The following is a 14,864-nucleotide window of genomic DNA, read 5'->3' as shown; positions in this document are numbered from 1 at the left end:
TGTATACTCTCTGATCAACTGTGTCAAAATTAATCGGGGTCATGTGATGCATTTTCAAAACACCACCTAAATACTTCCTATTTGCCAAACAGATTGTTGCTAGCATGAAACGGAAGGCATAGCAATGCACCTCCTTTATCAAACAACACACAAAGGCGGCCCTTCCACGCTGCTGAATGTGGTGGACTTGAGACAAAGCCTTTGTTGACAAGAATGTAATCCACAGCTCAGCAGAAAGTGGGGGAGAGGCCACTTCCAAACCAGCTACATTGTAATCTAGAACGTCTGTTGCCTAGATACTGTAACCCTTTTTGTATTCCTTTTGCAAATTTGTACCAATAGATGGTAAGACTGAACAGTATAGGATAGGCTCGTGAGAGAAAGGAAGTTTACCCTGATTTCCACTTGTATTGAGCTCGTTGGGAAATTTCACCTCTCAATTATTTCCTTAACTGACCATACACACTTGCTTGTATTTTATGGACTGGATTTAGTTTGTGCAGGTTGATGTAAAAATGATGTAAAAGCATGGCCCAAATTTACTGGCTGAAAATGCACAAATTATTGCAACTTTGTGTGCGATGAGAGACACATTCACGCAGGTAGGCGTAAAATGTGTCACTCATGACATGCTTTATTTGTGCCTATGCAAGACTGTAGCTTACAAGTGTTTTTGGTATTCAGGTTCACTTCAGTCATACTTATGTCTAGATTACACACACCATATTGTAGCATGAGTGAGGAGGTGTGTGCCTTAAAGCTTTCAACACTGCACCATTTTTCTTTTTACAAAGAACAGGTAGCAATGTGTTATGAGATTAGATATTCGTAGATTAAAAAAAAAAAGTGGCTACTCGCGCAGCAGGAGAAGCTGAAGCTACTTGACAGCTGTCCACCTGCTCTCTTGCTGCGGGTCCCCCACTGGCCTACACTTAATTTCCTGGCTGCCGAGCCAAATGTGCCTGAAGTTTGTTCCGGCCCAACCCACCAGGTCTGCCTTCCAGCATTGGTTTGCAGTGCTAGCTGCACATCATGCCCAGTCACCCCACCTGCACTGCCATCCTTCCTGCCACCTTTCTCTTTGGCGCCTCCTAGCGCTCCCTTTGAAGGGGCAGCCTTTCACTTTACATGCTGTTTCCTGCTCCATGATGTACCAACATATTACGGTGATGTTGGCTTTAAAGAATCAGCAGTGTAACCGAGGGTCTGTACTCAATGCAGTTTTAGACTCTGTTTGGTTTAGTTTACTTTTCTCTATTTCTACTTCTCAGTGGCACGCATTGTGTGGACTGCGAGCAACACCTAGGGCCTGATTACGACCTTGGCAGAGGGGATTACTCCGTCCCAAATGTGACAGATATCCGGCCCGCCGTATTACAAGTTCCATTATATCCTATGGAACTTGTAATACGGCGGACGGGATATCCGTCAAATTTGGGGCGGAGCAATCCCCTCCGCCAAGGTCGTAATAAGGCTCATAATAATATCAGAGACTTATGACTTGGCTCAGAGAGTTTGCATGGTGAATTTCAGCGAAAGGGCGAGTTGTGGTAGAATACACTGACCACGATTGGCAACGCACAGATTGTAGACCTTTTTTTAAAAAAACACACGCACTGCTTGATTGCAGGGAACCAGGTTTGCCAAAAGAAAGGGTTTAGTCAGAATTAGACATACAGACTTTGGTCGAAGTTTGTATGTCTAATTCTGACTGGGATGTGGTGTTCCCAAATGCTTTAGAAGCTTTATATCAGTTATTTCCATTATGTTTCCTAATGGCTGTGAGTATGTTCATGATGTCTATGTCGTGCAGGTGCTTTTGATAACTGGAAATATGACCCCTCCCTTATGCAAGTCTGTATGAAACAGGTGGATTTCCATTGACTGTTATCCAAGGACAAACATGGCCAGTATGCCTCTTGGATGAACCTTTGAAAAGCAAAGATATTTTGGAGTGGGGACCAATTGAAGGTCCAAGGGTCTTTTCGCAAAGGCAGTTTGAAATACATCAAGTAGTACTCCATTAGTACTCTCTTATGTATTCTTACATGCCTTATTGAATTAGCCCCAAAATATCTAAAATAGGAATATTCAGGGCATTTTCATATACGATTAGTACAAATAGAAATGTCAAGAGGTATACCACATGGGGGGAAGATACCTCTGTTTTCTTTTTTTAGCTTTAGTCTATTTTGCCCCGTGTGGTGTTACCTCCTTATTACCCACTCCACTGGTCCGAAAGGGAAAATAACTTTCTGACACTACTGCTTGTTTTCCCCCATTCCAAGTTTTTAAAAAAGAACTCCAAAGTCTTGCTGATTTTACCTATATACATTTTGCCAAATGCTATATGGTGAAAATTGTTTTGTGGTGGCGAGGGCTAGCAGTCACCTGGTCTGCGCAAAATGTTCAAAATATTTGTAATGCAGATGTACCACGTAGCTCAGAACGAGGCTCTAAGATTTCAGTTGTAAGATTATGCTGCAATACTTGAGTATGGTACTTGACAGAAGCTATATTCTTTTTGCTAGCTTGCTGCCTTCAGGGCCTGGTATGTGTTTTTTTACACACTAGCCATCAATTCATTATATTCAGCTGCCAAAGTTTTCATTCTTTAGCTAGTGTTAACAATGTCTCCATGATCACCTTGCTTCAGAAGTATGGGAAAGTATGGGAAATAAGCTAATAATGGTAAAGTAGTGTGCTGTTGCAGACTACTAAGTTAAAATATAATTCTTAAATATATTTATTTGTGCTTGTTTCTGGTGGTTTTGAGGGGAAATGGTAGCGGTCACCGTAGTGTGCACCATAGTAATTCAATGCAAAAAGTCCTTGCTTGAACCATCAGGCTTCTCTTTTCTTTCATTAAAATGAATATGTTTATCTGTACCTCTTTGCACAGGACTGTGAATCACTTGCCATTATAAATGACAGTAAACAAGTAAGAGACTTAGATAAGGGCCTATATCCAATGCTTGCATCACTGGACAAACGGAGTTCCTTTAATATATTGTAAACTTATGGTAAATCTACCCAATTAAATTGACAAATCGACAACATTTCACAGCTTTTAGTCATAAACCTCATTTTCTTTCCAACCAACGAAAAATGAAACCCATAAAAATTGATCTATGAGACATTTCCCGAAATTTCATAAATAAGTGAAAACAATGTACTTAATTTCTCAACTGCCTCTGAAAGTTTTTTTTTTAAACTCCCTATAAAATGCATAGAAAATATTGAAGATGAATGCTCCTTGCTAATTTCACTTGTTAGCGAGAAATGCAACCCTGTATCTTTTACACAGAATACGTCAAAAAAAGGCTGTTCATGGTGCTGTTGTATGCTAATCTTCTAAATTGTAGTAGGACTTGATATCTGACTTGGCCTGTTGGCAAGGGGAAGAAATACTTTAAGGTTTCTCATTGGCTGTTTCCTCAAAGGATTATAATTACGCCAATCTGAATACAGTGTCTGAAGCTGGCTTGCAAAAAAATCTCTACACTACACATTTGAAACATTTGAAAGCCATCAATGCAGCCATTCTAATCAATCAAATCGTAGGCATTTGCAAATTTGCTTAAACCTCCACAATAGCAGCTGTCAGTTAACTTCACTGTCCATTCCCTTAACTGATAGTCACTTCAAAAGTCAATAGGGCCAACAGTTTCTGTGATTCTCCTTTTTCTCCCAGAGAATGTAAGACAGTGGACTACCATAGTTTTTTAAACGTTTTGGTAGTGTGGGGTGTTTCAGATGTGGGGGATTTCATGAGCCCTCGTCTGGGTGATACAGAATGGGGACATCCTCGTTAGCTGTGAGTTGTCAGGTCACATCTTTCTCCTTCCTATTTGCCAGGCCATACAAAAACTGGGTGTTGGGTCCTGACACCCCGTTTATTCATGGCTGGTGTATCACAGGCCCACCATGGGTCACAAGCAGGGATTGCACAATCTGATTTGTAGTGCCCCAGACTTCATCTTCTAATTTTTGGTTCGGAGGTATTTGCCAATACCTTAGCAGTGAGGCCACAGCCGCTCTCCTTCAGAATATATGGAAGACCCTTGGTGCACAAAAATGATCTACTGGTTTCATTTCTCTGTCCCAATTAAGACACGCTTCCCAAATTTAAACATGTGGTTGGATCTTCCAGAGGTTTTTAAATGCACTAGTGGGGTAGATTTGTTTGCAGTTGTAATGTTAGTGCGAAATGTGGGATGCTGTGTGGTGGCTATATCAAATTCTCAAAAAGGCTAGCTGTCATAGGTATTCACAACTATTTTACTTTGCCAACTTCCTACCTTGAAACAAACAGGAAATGATTCAGTAAGGAGGGAGAAAAAAAGTTATGATATTTTGTCACCACAAGTATGGGAATTGCTACCCCCGCCTATCTGGCTTAGTTATTTACAAGTATTTAAAAAAAAAAAAAAAAAACATAGGGCCTGATTTAAAACTCATCGGACGGGTTACTCCATCACAATGGTGGCAGATACCCTGTCCGCTGAAATCTAAATCCTTCAGAACATAATGGGATTTAGATTTTGGCAGACGGGATATCCATCACTGTTGTGACAGAATAACCCATCCACCAAGTTCTAAATCAGGCTCCTAGTCTTTCATATCTTGGAATGTAGAAAAAAACTACATTTATAGTAAACTTCATGACATTTAATTCTATTGAAAATAAATATTCACTTTTAGCCTTTCACCAGCGGAACTCCAATCCATACCAATACTTGCCAACTCAAAGGATTATAAAAAAATATATACCTACGCTGGCAACCTGAGACACTGAACCCCTCTTAGATATAGGCTTTTTTTTAGAAAGGACATCAGAACTTTCCCAAAATATAGGAGCATCGGCATGTATTTTAGAAATTATTTCCATGTCCTAAAAGCTCAGCAAACAAGGGCACAAACCATTAAACCTTCCCAGTTTGCTCTTTCGAAGATCCACCAGAGAGACATGTTCTTTACATTGCTGGTTGCAAAATATTGTAGGTAAGATAAGGGGTCTAAAAACAATCCAAAGTACTTTTTAACGTTTCTTCAGAGTAGAATTAATATCAATCATAATTGAATGGGAATTAGGGTAATCTGTCAAAAAAACCTTTTGAAATGTATTCTATTATTGAGAAACGGGTCTTTTCAAGCAGAGTTAGTTTTTGGCTTCTTAGAAGTAATTAATCAGGGTGTTAATTAGAGTTTGGCATGTAGCATACTCCCATCAAAACGTCATGGAAATCTGTTTCACCGTATTTCGGGCGGCTTAGACTGTAATGCACTTGTAATACTGCGGACGGGACATCCACCACATTTGTAATCCTCCAAACTTTAAATGAGGTCCTCAGGTTGAATTTAGGAAGTGGTTATCTGTACTAATTGAAGTGGTCTTTTTGTTATGTTTCGAAATGTAGCCGCTCAGCACAGTGGAAAGCATGCACTATTACCTTTTATCACATGTTCCAAAGTACGGAACTTGGAGTGGTGAGGTGATACCGTGCCAGAAGTTACTGCATATAGGGGTATCATGTTTACCTCGTCCGGAATTGCCTGACCAATAACTGCCTCACTTTGAATGATCCCGCAGTGTATTGTCTTGGCCTGAAACAATGCTCAATTGTGTAGGACAGTTGATTGTTGTTAAGGATATAGCTGACTAAATGTTTGCCACTTCATCTGGACATTCATACCACATCGTCAAACTTCAGCATATTCGACCAGAACACAAGACAATATCCCTGCTCCATCGTGCGCGCATTCCATGTTGTTACACCTGACATCAAAGCCATATTAATGCAAAGATGCCTCCAAAATACCAGCAGAGGAATGGGCTGCTGTAGCTCCCAGCAAAATGAAACAAATGGCAAAGTCTTCCAGCACACACTGCCCTGTACTCCTGCTGGACACTGTCCAGTATAATCTGCTTTTAAATAATGCACAAGTCGGCTCCCTGCTGAGAGCGTAAAAAAAATACTATTTTGAAGCCTGTCTTCAAAAATCTTCATTTATGCACATACATGTGTAATCTGCTAGCTGCGACTTTTTGAATGGCGAACCATAGTTTGGACGCCATTTATTTAAATCAAGTGCCACGTCGGCAGAGTCGGAGAAATGGTATTCTTTTTCCACAATATGAACAGGAAATGAGACTCTTGTTTTTTACTTAACTTTATAACAGCAGTGATGTAGGCCGAGGAAATTGCATGAACATTACAAGAGGGATTTAGTAGTTTTATGTATTTCATCATTCACTCCATTGAATCATATACACCAGGATAGACAAAAAGAATACTGGTTTTTTTTATTTCTTATTCTTAGCTAAAAAATACTTTTCATCACTTGGGGACAAATGGGACATTAATGTATATACCTGTGGCCTGGCCCATCACTCATAGAACATGGAACGATGCCACCTGCTGGCTGCATTTGGCATGCCTTACTATACAATCATCTCTAAAGGAAAGAGTGTTTAAAAGGTTTATCGAGCCTCTTGCTTCTTAAGACTTTGGCCTTGTTAATCGTGCAGGCTGCTGAAACTCACGTCATTTTGTCCGTGCGAAATATTCATAATGTTTTGTTAATTTAGACCTGCTTCATACTAACGCTTCTAGTTACAAACTTGAAGAAACTACAGATGTCATTCATGCAAACAGATGCTGGTAAACCGCTGTTAATTTTCAGTCTCATTTTAATAAATAAGCTTACTGTTACTTCTCTTTGTAGACTTGGCTTCACTTTTGTTAAGATAATGGTTTTGCTATGTCATCTCATGTCACTAACGCACCAAATATTTGGATGTGTACTTGTTGCTGATTAGTGTCCAACCTGGTCACTCTCCCTCAGTTTACAAATCCATGTCTGCTTTGCTGTTTTTGTGTGCAAGTGACACGGTTAAGGTGCGCAGATACCCGTTTTGTGTTCACGTAACCTGAATTTACCCTCTTTAATAGATTTTATCTTACATAATAGCACTCCAGACTAGTTTAGAGATACATCTGCTCCCATGGGCGTTCCAGCTTAGGAAGTTGGAAGTTATTCAACACCCACAGATCCACAAGTTTCGGGATCTTCTCAGTCTATTTCGTGTCCCATTCTCTTCCTGGACATGGTCATTGTGTTAGACCTTTCAAAGGGATGCCCGTCCAGGGGAAACACACTCTCAAATTGTTTAGTTACAGCGAGCGAATCTGTCCAAGGGCATATAGATTTCTCCATTAGCAAAAAAGAATGTGTGCACAAACATCTGTGCCAAGCGTTCACACGTGCGTCAATGTACACCATTTATCATTATGCAGCCATGAATGATTACTCATGTCTGTACTCCTGGAAAGTACTGATTGGTATAAAAGCTGTAAATCTATTCATATTGTATGTGTTAAATTAAGGGAGTAGGTGTGCGGATTTTTGTTATGTCAATGTGGCTTTTAGTTTTGTTTTGGGAATTAAGGCTGGGTTTTTAGTAATAGCATTTTAGATTGCTCATATATCGTGTTAATCAGCAGCCAACAGCAGCTCAGGGATACCATGATATATGGGTTAAGTTACACCCCCCCATATATATCATAAGGAAAATTCAAGTCACTGAGGAGCTCAGTGACCATACAGAGTAACAAGTATGAATGCTGTGTTTCCTTGTGAGGTAATGGATCATAGAGGTGACTTGCAATGCTTTTTTTATTACCATACGTTCCAGAGAATTTTATTTCTTATAATACATGGTCATACCACCACCCAGCCCATATACCAGTTACATATTTGGGGTCCTTCTCTTTCATAAGTAAGTGATAATATGGTTTTAAAAAAATGAAGAATAAAAGCAGAATCTGTAATTCAAAATTAAACCCAATTATACCCATTGCAGGTAGCAATTTATTTGAAAAAATATTGAATCAGTTTAATATGTAAAATAAAAAAAAATGCTGTTGGTCAGAATATGAAGAAACATGCAGAGAGATTCTGTCTGTCCTTTAATGACCTGTAGCTTGGAAAAAACAAAAGTTGCGATAGATATCACCATTCTGCTGATCACTGTTGATTTTAGAAAAACAGAGCACACAAATGTAAAACCAGTTCTCATTGTTTAAACAATATCTGTAATTATCCTCTGTGACCTGGCTTTCACTTTGACAGCTCCCTCTGGCAGGAGGTATTATAATGTCACAAATCACCTGCAGTAAGGTTATTGCAGTTGATCAGCTACATCATTTTGTTACTTGGTAGCTAGATGCGTCAAAACTGAACTGTAATAATGAAATTATAGGCTGGCTTTTATACAAGGATTGCAGGCTCCCAGGCATTATATTTAATATTTTTATACTTCACTAAAGTTTAATCAATAGTGTAACAATAAAATAAGGTGCCATCAATGTACCGCAGGGTGCACAAAGCTCATTTGGGGGTCCGTGCCATAATTCATAGCTTTCTGTCGGGACAACTGGAAGGTGTAGTATGTAAAAGTGAAATGTAAGCAGTTCTGGCTGGTTATCCATCTGTCATGTAGTTATATGACTCTGTTAACATATTTGCAATCTTCTGTTCTCTGCATGTGTTTTTGATCGTGTTAATCTCAACTTGTGTTTGCCATTGAAAAATGCAATAGTACATTTGACTGATTTCCCTTACAATGTCTTTCAGGGTTGCATTTGGAGCATTTTAGTCTCTAGTAGAAAAACGTATTCAGTGTTTTTTTTTGCATCAACATTTTATTTTTCGTTGGTTATTTTTGTATTAATACAAGTTAAGTTTGGTTGTTGTGTTCAATCATGTAAATATATGAATTTTCCTCCATTAGGTGGCACGTCGGTGGGGGATTCAGAAGAACAGACCCGCCATGAACTACGATAAACTCAGTCGTTCCCTCCGCTACTATTACGAGAAAGGAATCATGCAAAAGGTGAGAAGCTAAGACTACATTAACATTCAGAGGCGCGTCGCAGACTCACTTGTGTAAATGGTTCTTGAAGAGCAGTCATGCACAAGAGATGGCATTTTTGCCCTTTTCCTTTGCTTTTATCACAGCAGCACTGATATCTCTGTCTCTGGACACATGTTCTGGTGTCACCACAGTCAGACCAGGGAATCCATAGCACTGGTGACGTTCTACCTTTGCATAATTGTAGTATTGAACAAGATAACACAATATAACCGGCAAAAAAAATTGCAAAAAGTCTATGAATTTTACTGAAGAGACCTATTAACTTTGCCAATGCTTGTTCTGGAATGCAGTTCCTAAATCTTTATATTGCCACGCTTGCCATGTCAGAGGGGGTATGTTTTTTGGTGTTCCTAGCTTTTCCTATAGCCGATTGCCCTGTGTGAGCTATGTTACAACTGGGGAATTGTTGGCTAGCAGATGAGTGAATGTTGTTTTAGAGCTGTATTGTTGTGTTTTTAAGGCTTTGGTTGCACCAGTAGTTTTGTTTTGAATTTTTGCTCTCCCAATATTGTTGTATTTGTAGGGTAGATGTAGGCTAGGGACAGATGGAAGAAAATGGTGACAGGAGCGATACCACCTTCATTGCTAAAGCAGATACACGAGGCCACACAAAGCAAAATGACAACATCCCGCACCAGCCCCAACCTCCAGTAGTAGCCTACAAAAGCTCATGTCTCACTCTGTTTAAACACCATCACAACAATTTTGGCCAGAATAACATCGAAGCACATTCCAGTCTCAAGCTAAGAACACATACAAATATATTTTAGAGGTTATAAAGAAATGTGTACATTCCGTTGAGTGCATTAGAGAAATCATGTAACCACTTTTAATACAAATTTTAACCTATGGATGTTTGATGCACAAGTCACTAAATATCCCAACATTTTGTTATTTACAAGCTTTACTTTTGCTCTTCTCTGTTTTGAAATATTTGTATCCTATATACAGCTTAATCAATTGAAAAACGTCTACCTTGCTATATGAATTACCAGTCTCTAGGCACTGGAAAAATATCCTAGGTCTCTGATTCAATTAATTAAAGAAGAAGCTCAGAATACTTAAACAAAAATAAACTGATCTGGAGTAAATTGGAGAAATGGTACACCGGTGATGTTTCAAGCTTTTTTTGTCTTTAAAGTACCAAAATGGTTCAAAAGGAAATGGTATAAACTTTACCACAATTAAAATAAGAAAGCCTTCTGTAAAAGACTGGTGAAGGAAAACTAATTATATCAATAACAATGTACTGCAAAATGATAATTCCACTAAAAACACGAAGGAACTGTGTGTGGGTGTATATATATATATGTATATATATATATATATATATATATATATATATATATATATATATATATATACATATATATATATATACATATATATATGTATGTATATACATATATACATGCATACATGATATCTAATCAATATATATGTATATATATACACACACACACACACAATATCTAATCAAACAGCCAATAACACACTCACGTTCACATTCGGAAACCACGGCTTCTTGCTGCCATGTCTAGGATTTCCTTAACATTGACAGATGAAGAGCGAAATCAGAAAGCCTACGGGTTATTACCTCGCCTTAGTTTCAGTATGACATGCCAAGAAACAGTGCGTTAGACCGAGCCATTTAACCATGAGCTCTATCTTTAACGAACAGGTTAATGAACAAGCTCTTCAACTCTTTCTCTTCCCCCTCAAAGGTCGCCGGAGAGAGATACGTCTACAAATTTGTTTGTGACCCGGAAGCGCTCTTCTCCATGGCCTTTCCAGACAACCAGCGCCCTATGCTGAAGACAGATATAGAGCGACACGTCAACGAGGAGGACACAGTACCACTGTCTCACTTTGACGAGGGCATGGCGTATATGCAAGATGGTGGCTGCTGTAACCCACACCCGTACAACGAAGGCTACGTGTACTAATGGCAGGGACAGGCGAGAGAAGCGTCTGTGAATTGCCTCGTCTGCAAGACCCCCAAGGACAACAAGGATTGCTTACATTTTTTAACTGTGCACAGAGAGGCTTTTCCTGTTGCATAACTCCTATGGTCTGCCATGGACAGCGCACTTTATTTGAGGGGAGGGGGGAAGGTTGAAATAAATCTTTTATTTTATGTAACTTGAAGAAAATGGGGTTTACTATATACTTAAGCTTGGGAAAGGAAAACAGGTTTTAAGTACAAAAATGCTATATTATGTCTGTTTTGTTTTATATCCGCATAAGATAAATTGTGCATTTTTTTCTGGATGTTCGGAGTACAGTTAATTCCTATTGCATAAATATACTGGCAGCTTTTCAAAAACGGACAAAAACATTTGCCATCAGCCAACGGCAGCCAACATTTTCCATTGACACAAACCAAAAATCTTTCTTGATTATTTAATGTAGGAGCCTTAACGTATGTGTTCCCTTGCCTTTTCTTTTCGACTATATTATAAACTGATATTTAAATATTTCTATTTATTTTTCTATTTTGTTCCATTTCCCCTCATGGACCTCGGAGACAGCAATGTTATGGCTTCTATGGCACATACACACACATGAATCTGAGCACAAGCAAGTCGCTGGGCTTGCAACACAATATGTTGACCCTGGTGCCGCTGTGCTGTCCACAAACTACTAGGACTGTTTTATAGACCTTTTAGCTTCCATTTTTGGAGGAATAATGGCATGTCTTCAGGCTTACTTGCTAATTTTGAACATTGGATTTCGTCTCATGATCGAGGAAAAACATTTTGTGTTCTGCCATTTCCTTTACATCATAAATAAGTCATCTGATCAATAGGAATTAACTGTACTATGCTGTTTTAGACACAGCAAGCACTATTTGGAGTTTAAGAGTATCCAATACACTAAATAGGTACTTTAGTAATTTTTAGACATGGTACCAGTTAATATGCATTTAAAACCTTTTACTGCTGTGTTATGTTGATAACATATTTAAATAGTAGGTAACGCTAATGCTTCTGCTGCTGTCTTTTCTGCATTTCCCCCTCTTATGCTGACATTCACCACATCCCTTTTAAGGAATGCTGTAACTACAAGTAGCAGTTTGGGGACAAAAATAGCTGACTTGGTCCAGTTGTCGCTTAGAAGATAGCTTACGCCACAGCTGTACTGTAAGCAGCTTTTACCTGCATCCACAAAATACAAGCTTCAGCGTGCGACAGGAAGCTCAGCAGGACCTTTTGTAACTTTCATTGGAATGGAGACTTTGCTTCGGAACTGTCCAAGGACACAATGACGTCGCCTCTGACTCTGCGGTGCTGGCACTGAAGCTACCAATCACCTTTTTGGACACTATGTAAATGTGAGCAGATAAGTTTGGAAGACAATTTAAAAGCTTTCCGTTTTTTTTATACAGTATATATATATTTTTTTTTTAGCGTCGACGCGGGGAGGTGGGAGGCGGTTATGGGGAATCCCGAAAGCAGGGATAACATTACTCACCAGGGCATAAAAACACAATGCTGTACTTGAAATTATACCAATACCAGTCATGTTTTGATTTGACTCCTAGTTTTTTGGGTGGCAGGGGAATATGAACTGGGTATGAGGGAAAGTTCTTTCTTCAAAGAAGCGCCCAACACTCTTGTTCTGTTATATAATTGAAGAGGACAACAGTAATAAAAAGATTAATGTGAGGACGAAGCCTGCCCTGCGGGTGTTTGGTTTGATATGATTTTAGATGGGATCCCTTTGGTTTGTTTTAGCAGTCGGGAATATTTTCCACTCACCCGGTCTGCATAGAACAGCAGTGAACCCCCTGGCCTAGATTTTGAAAGTCAAGCAGTCAGCAGAATTGTTGCCACATTATGAGTGGCCGATATTATCAAGTATACAGTATGGACTTTCTCATTTAGATACTTCCTATTGAAAAGTACACTAATCCCAGCAATGTGTTAATCAGTGGCACTTCTGAGAGATGTTGTCCAATATTATAATTCTCAACGGCAAAACACAGTGGACCAGTCTTCCCAGTGGTATCTGGAAAATAATTCCTAAAAATCTACAAACCCACCGAGGTTCATCCTCAGTTATAATTAGTATTGGTGAAACATTGAAAAGAAAAACTCAGTGTTTTTCGAAATTGGCAACTGGGGCATTCATGCCATACTAATATGTTCTAAGAAGATCTCCCCTTCCACAACTCTACCTTTCGTTTTCTGCACCTAACCCAACAATAGTGAACATCTCAGCATTAAAATCCTTTTTTAAAGTGGTGTGAATTGCATAGGTCTTAAACGCCCGTAGTCAATTATCTGTTTAATCTTGTTTATGTTTGCATTGGTAGCAGAGTTGAAGATTCTCTCTTTTTCAGTTCTCATAGCACTTGATTTCCAGAAACCAACAAAAGGTATCCATTTTTTAGCAATGCATATTTAGAGTTTTACCTCAGATTGCTGGTTTCCTTTTCAGGGCTTTCAAAGGGTTATATTAACTGCTAGGAGAAGAGATGCTGTCAACGTCGCACTCTAACTTTTGAACTCTCTTAGGTGACACGTTTTGGTGTTGTGGACATGTGCCCTCTGGTGATCGGATATCTGGAAAGGTTGAACTGGTGCAGTGCTGTTGAAAAATCCCACAAAGCGTGGAATTACTTAAAGATGGCATATTGTACGCTCCTTCAAAGGCACTGCCTAGACAATGACAGCCTGGAAACGAGACATTACGCGGCAATATGCGTACGTCACCTATGAGTTAGTTGGGTGGACAAAAATCATCTTGATCCCAGCCACCAGTCACCTTTAAATCACAAATGACTTCAACGTCCTCGATCTCGCGATGCTTTGGTCAGGTTGCGGATCCATTAGTACCTGAAATGGAAGCACCATGAATGTTGATGCATAGGAAAGGATCCTAAATAAATCGCCTTTGCCTTCTTGGACCTCAGCATCACGCATATACTTTCCAAAAGGCAGAGCAGGCGAACTGTGACCATCACAGTGAAGAGTACAGCATCTAGGGATCAACAATTTCTGAAAACACATTTTTACTTTGTATGCTGGTGACTGCCTTGAAAAAAACTCTGTAAATTCTACTAGAAAAAAAAACAAGGGTAATTTTGTTGTTCATTCTATAAGAGGGGAAGAGTAAGGATGTACTAAACGTTTATTTCAAGTTCTATGAATTTGTTTTGGTTTGTTTTGTGTTTTTTAAGATAGTTCAATAAATCTGGCAGCTGATTTCCGCAACAATGTGACCAATGCATTATTTGGAGAGGTGTCTGTATTGTGCCAGAATTTTTTCCCCAGAATTCCTAGGCTGTTTCAGATGCATATATAATTTATATGATGAAACTGAGTAGTAGGGATTTCTTATTTTCGACCCATCGAAGTTTTATTGAATTGATTTTATTTATTACTCTGGTTTTATGGAACACAAACAACGAGTGTCATGGTGCCGTTCCTGTCATTCAGCAGGTAGCCGAGTTTTTACAGGAGAACGATGAGCAGATTCCAGACAAGTGGCATCTTAATGTTATAATTAGTGTAGGGATATGTAGTGCATGTTTAAGGCGACTTTTGATGTAAACTATCCAGGCCCCTGCAGTTGACCAAACTCGTACAAATAAGGACAAACTTTCATTGTGGAATGTTTCCCACATGTACTACATTAACCAGTGCTGGAGTAAGTGGGGCAACTGATGTCATAGGTACTGCTTGAATTCCCACCTCACACTTGTCCAGAAGCTGCGTGGATGCCAGGCCCCTCCATGTGATGTGAATTGTTGCTCATGCAGGGACAGCCAGCCCAGGTACCTAAGCCTTACCAAATTAGAATAACATATTTAAGGGATGGTCAGTTTTGGTTTTAGCAAGTTTCTTAGAAGAGTACATCAAAGCAAATAATGTCCCCTTAATCATCATAGAACATCCTACGGATCACTTTACATTGC

General features: G+C 39.2%; 1 protein-coding gene across 5 annotated transcripts in view; it reads left to right on the top strand.

Annotated features, from left to right (window-relative positions):
• ETV1 (ETS variant transcription factor 1) overlaps positions 1–12,609 on the top strand; it is a 126,917-nt gene extending 114,308 nt beyond the window's left edge. For all 5 annotated transcript variants that reach the window (XM_069211790.1, XM_069211789.1, XM_069211792.1 and 2 more), the window contains 2 exons: positions 8,798–8,899; positions 10,666–12,609. In XM_069211790.1, coding sequence (XP_069067891.1) covers positions 8,798–8,899; positions 10,666–10,887 — 324 coding nt within the window. In that variant the 3' untranslated portion in view covers positions 10,888–12,609. The remainder of the gene's footprint in view (positions 1–8,797; positions 8,900–10,665) is intronic.
• The last annotated feature ends 2,255 nt before the right edge of the window (positions 12,610–14,864 follow it).

The sequence above is a fragment of the Pleurodeles waltl genome, chromosome 10 (genome assembly GCF_031143425.1).
Source record: "Pleurodeles waltl isolate 20211129_DDA chromosome 10, aPleWal1.hap1.20221129, whole genome shotgun sequence".
Classification (NCBI taxonomy): domain Eukaryota; kingdom Metazoa; phylum Chordata; class Amphibia; order Caudata; family Salamandridae; genus Pleurodeles; species Pleurodeles waltl.
Note: the sequence above shows the minus strand (reverse complement) of the source record. Positions and strands in the feature narration are given on the sequence as shown.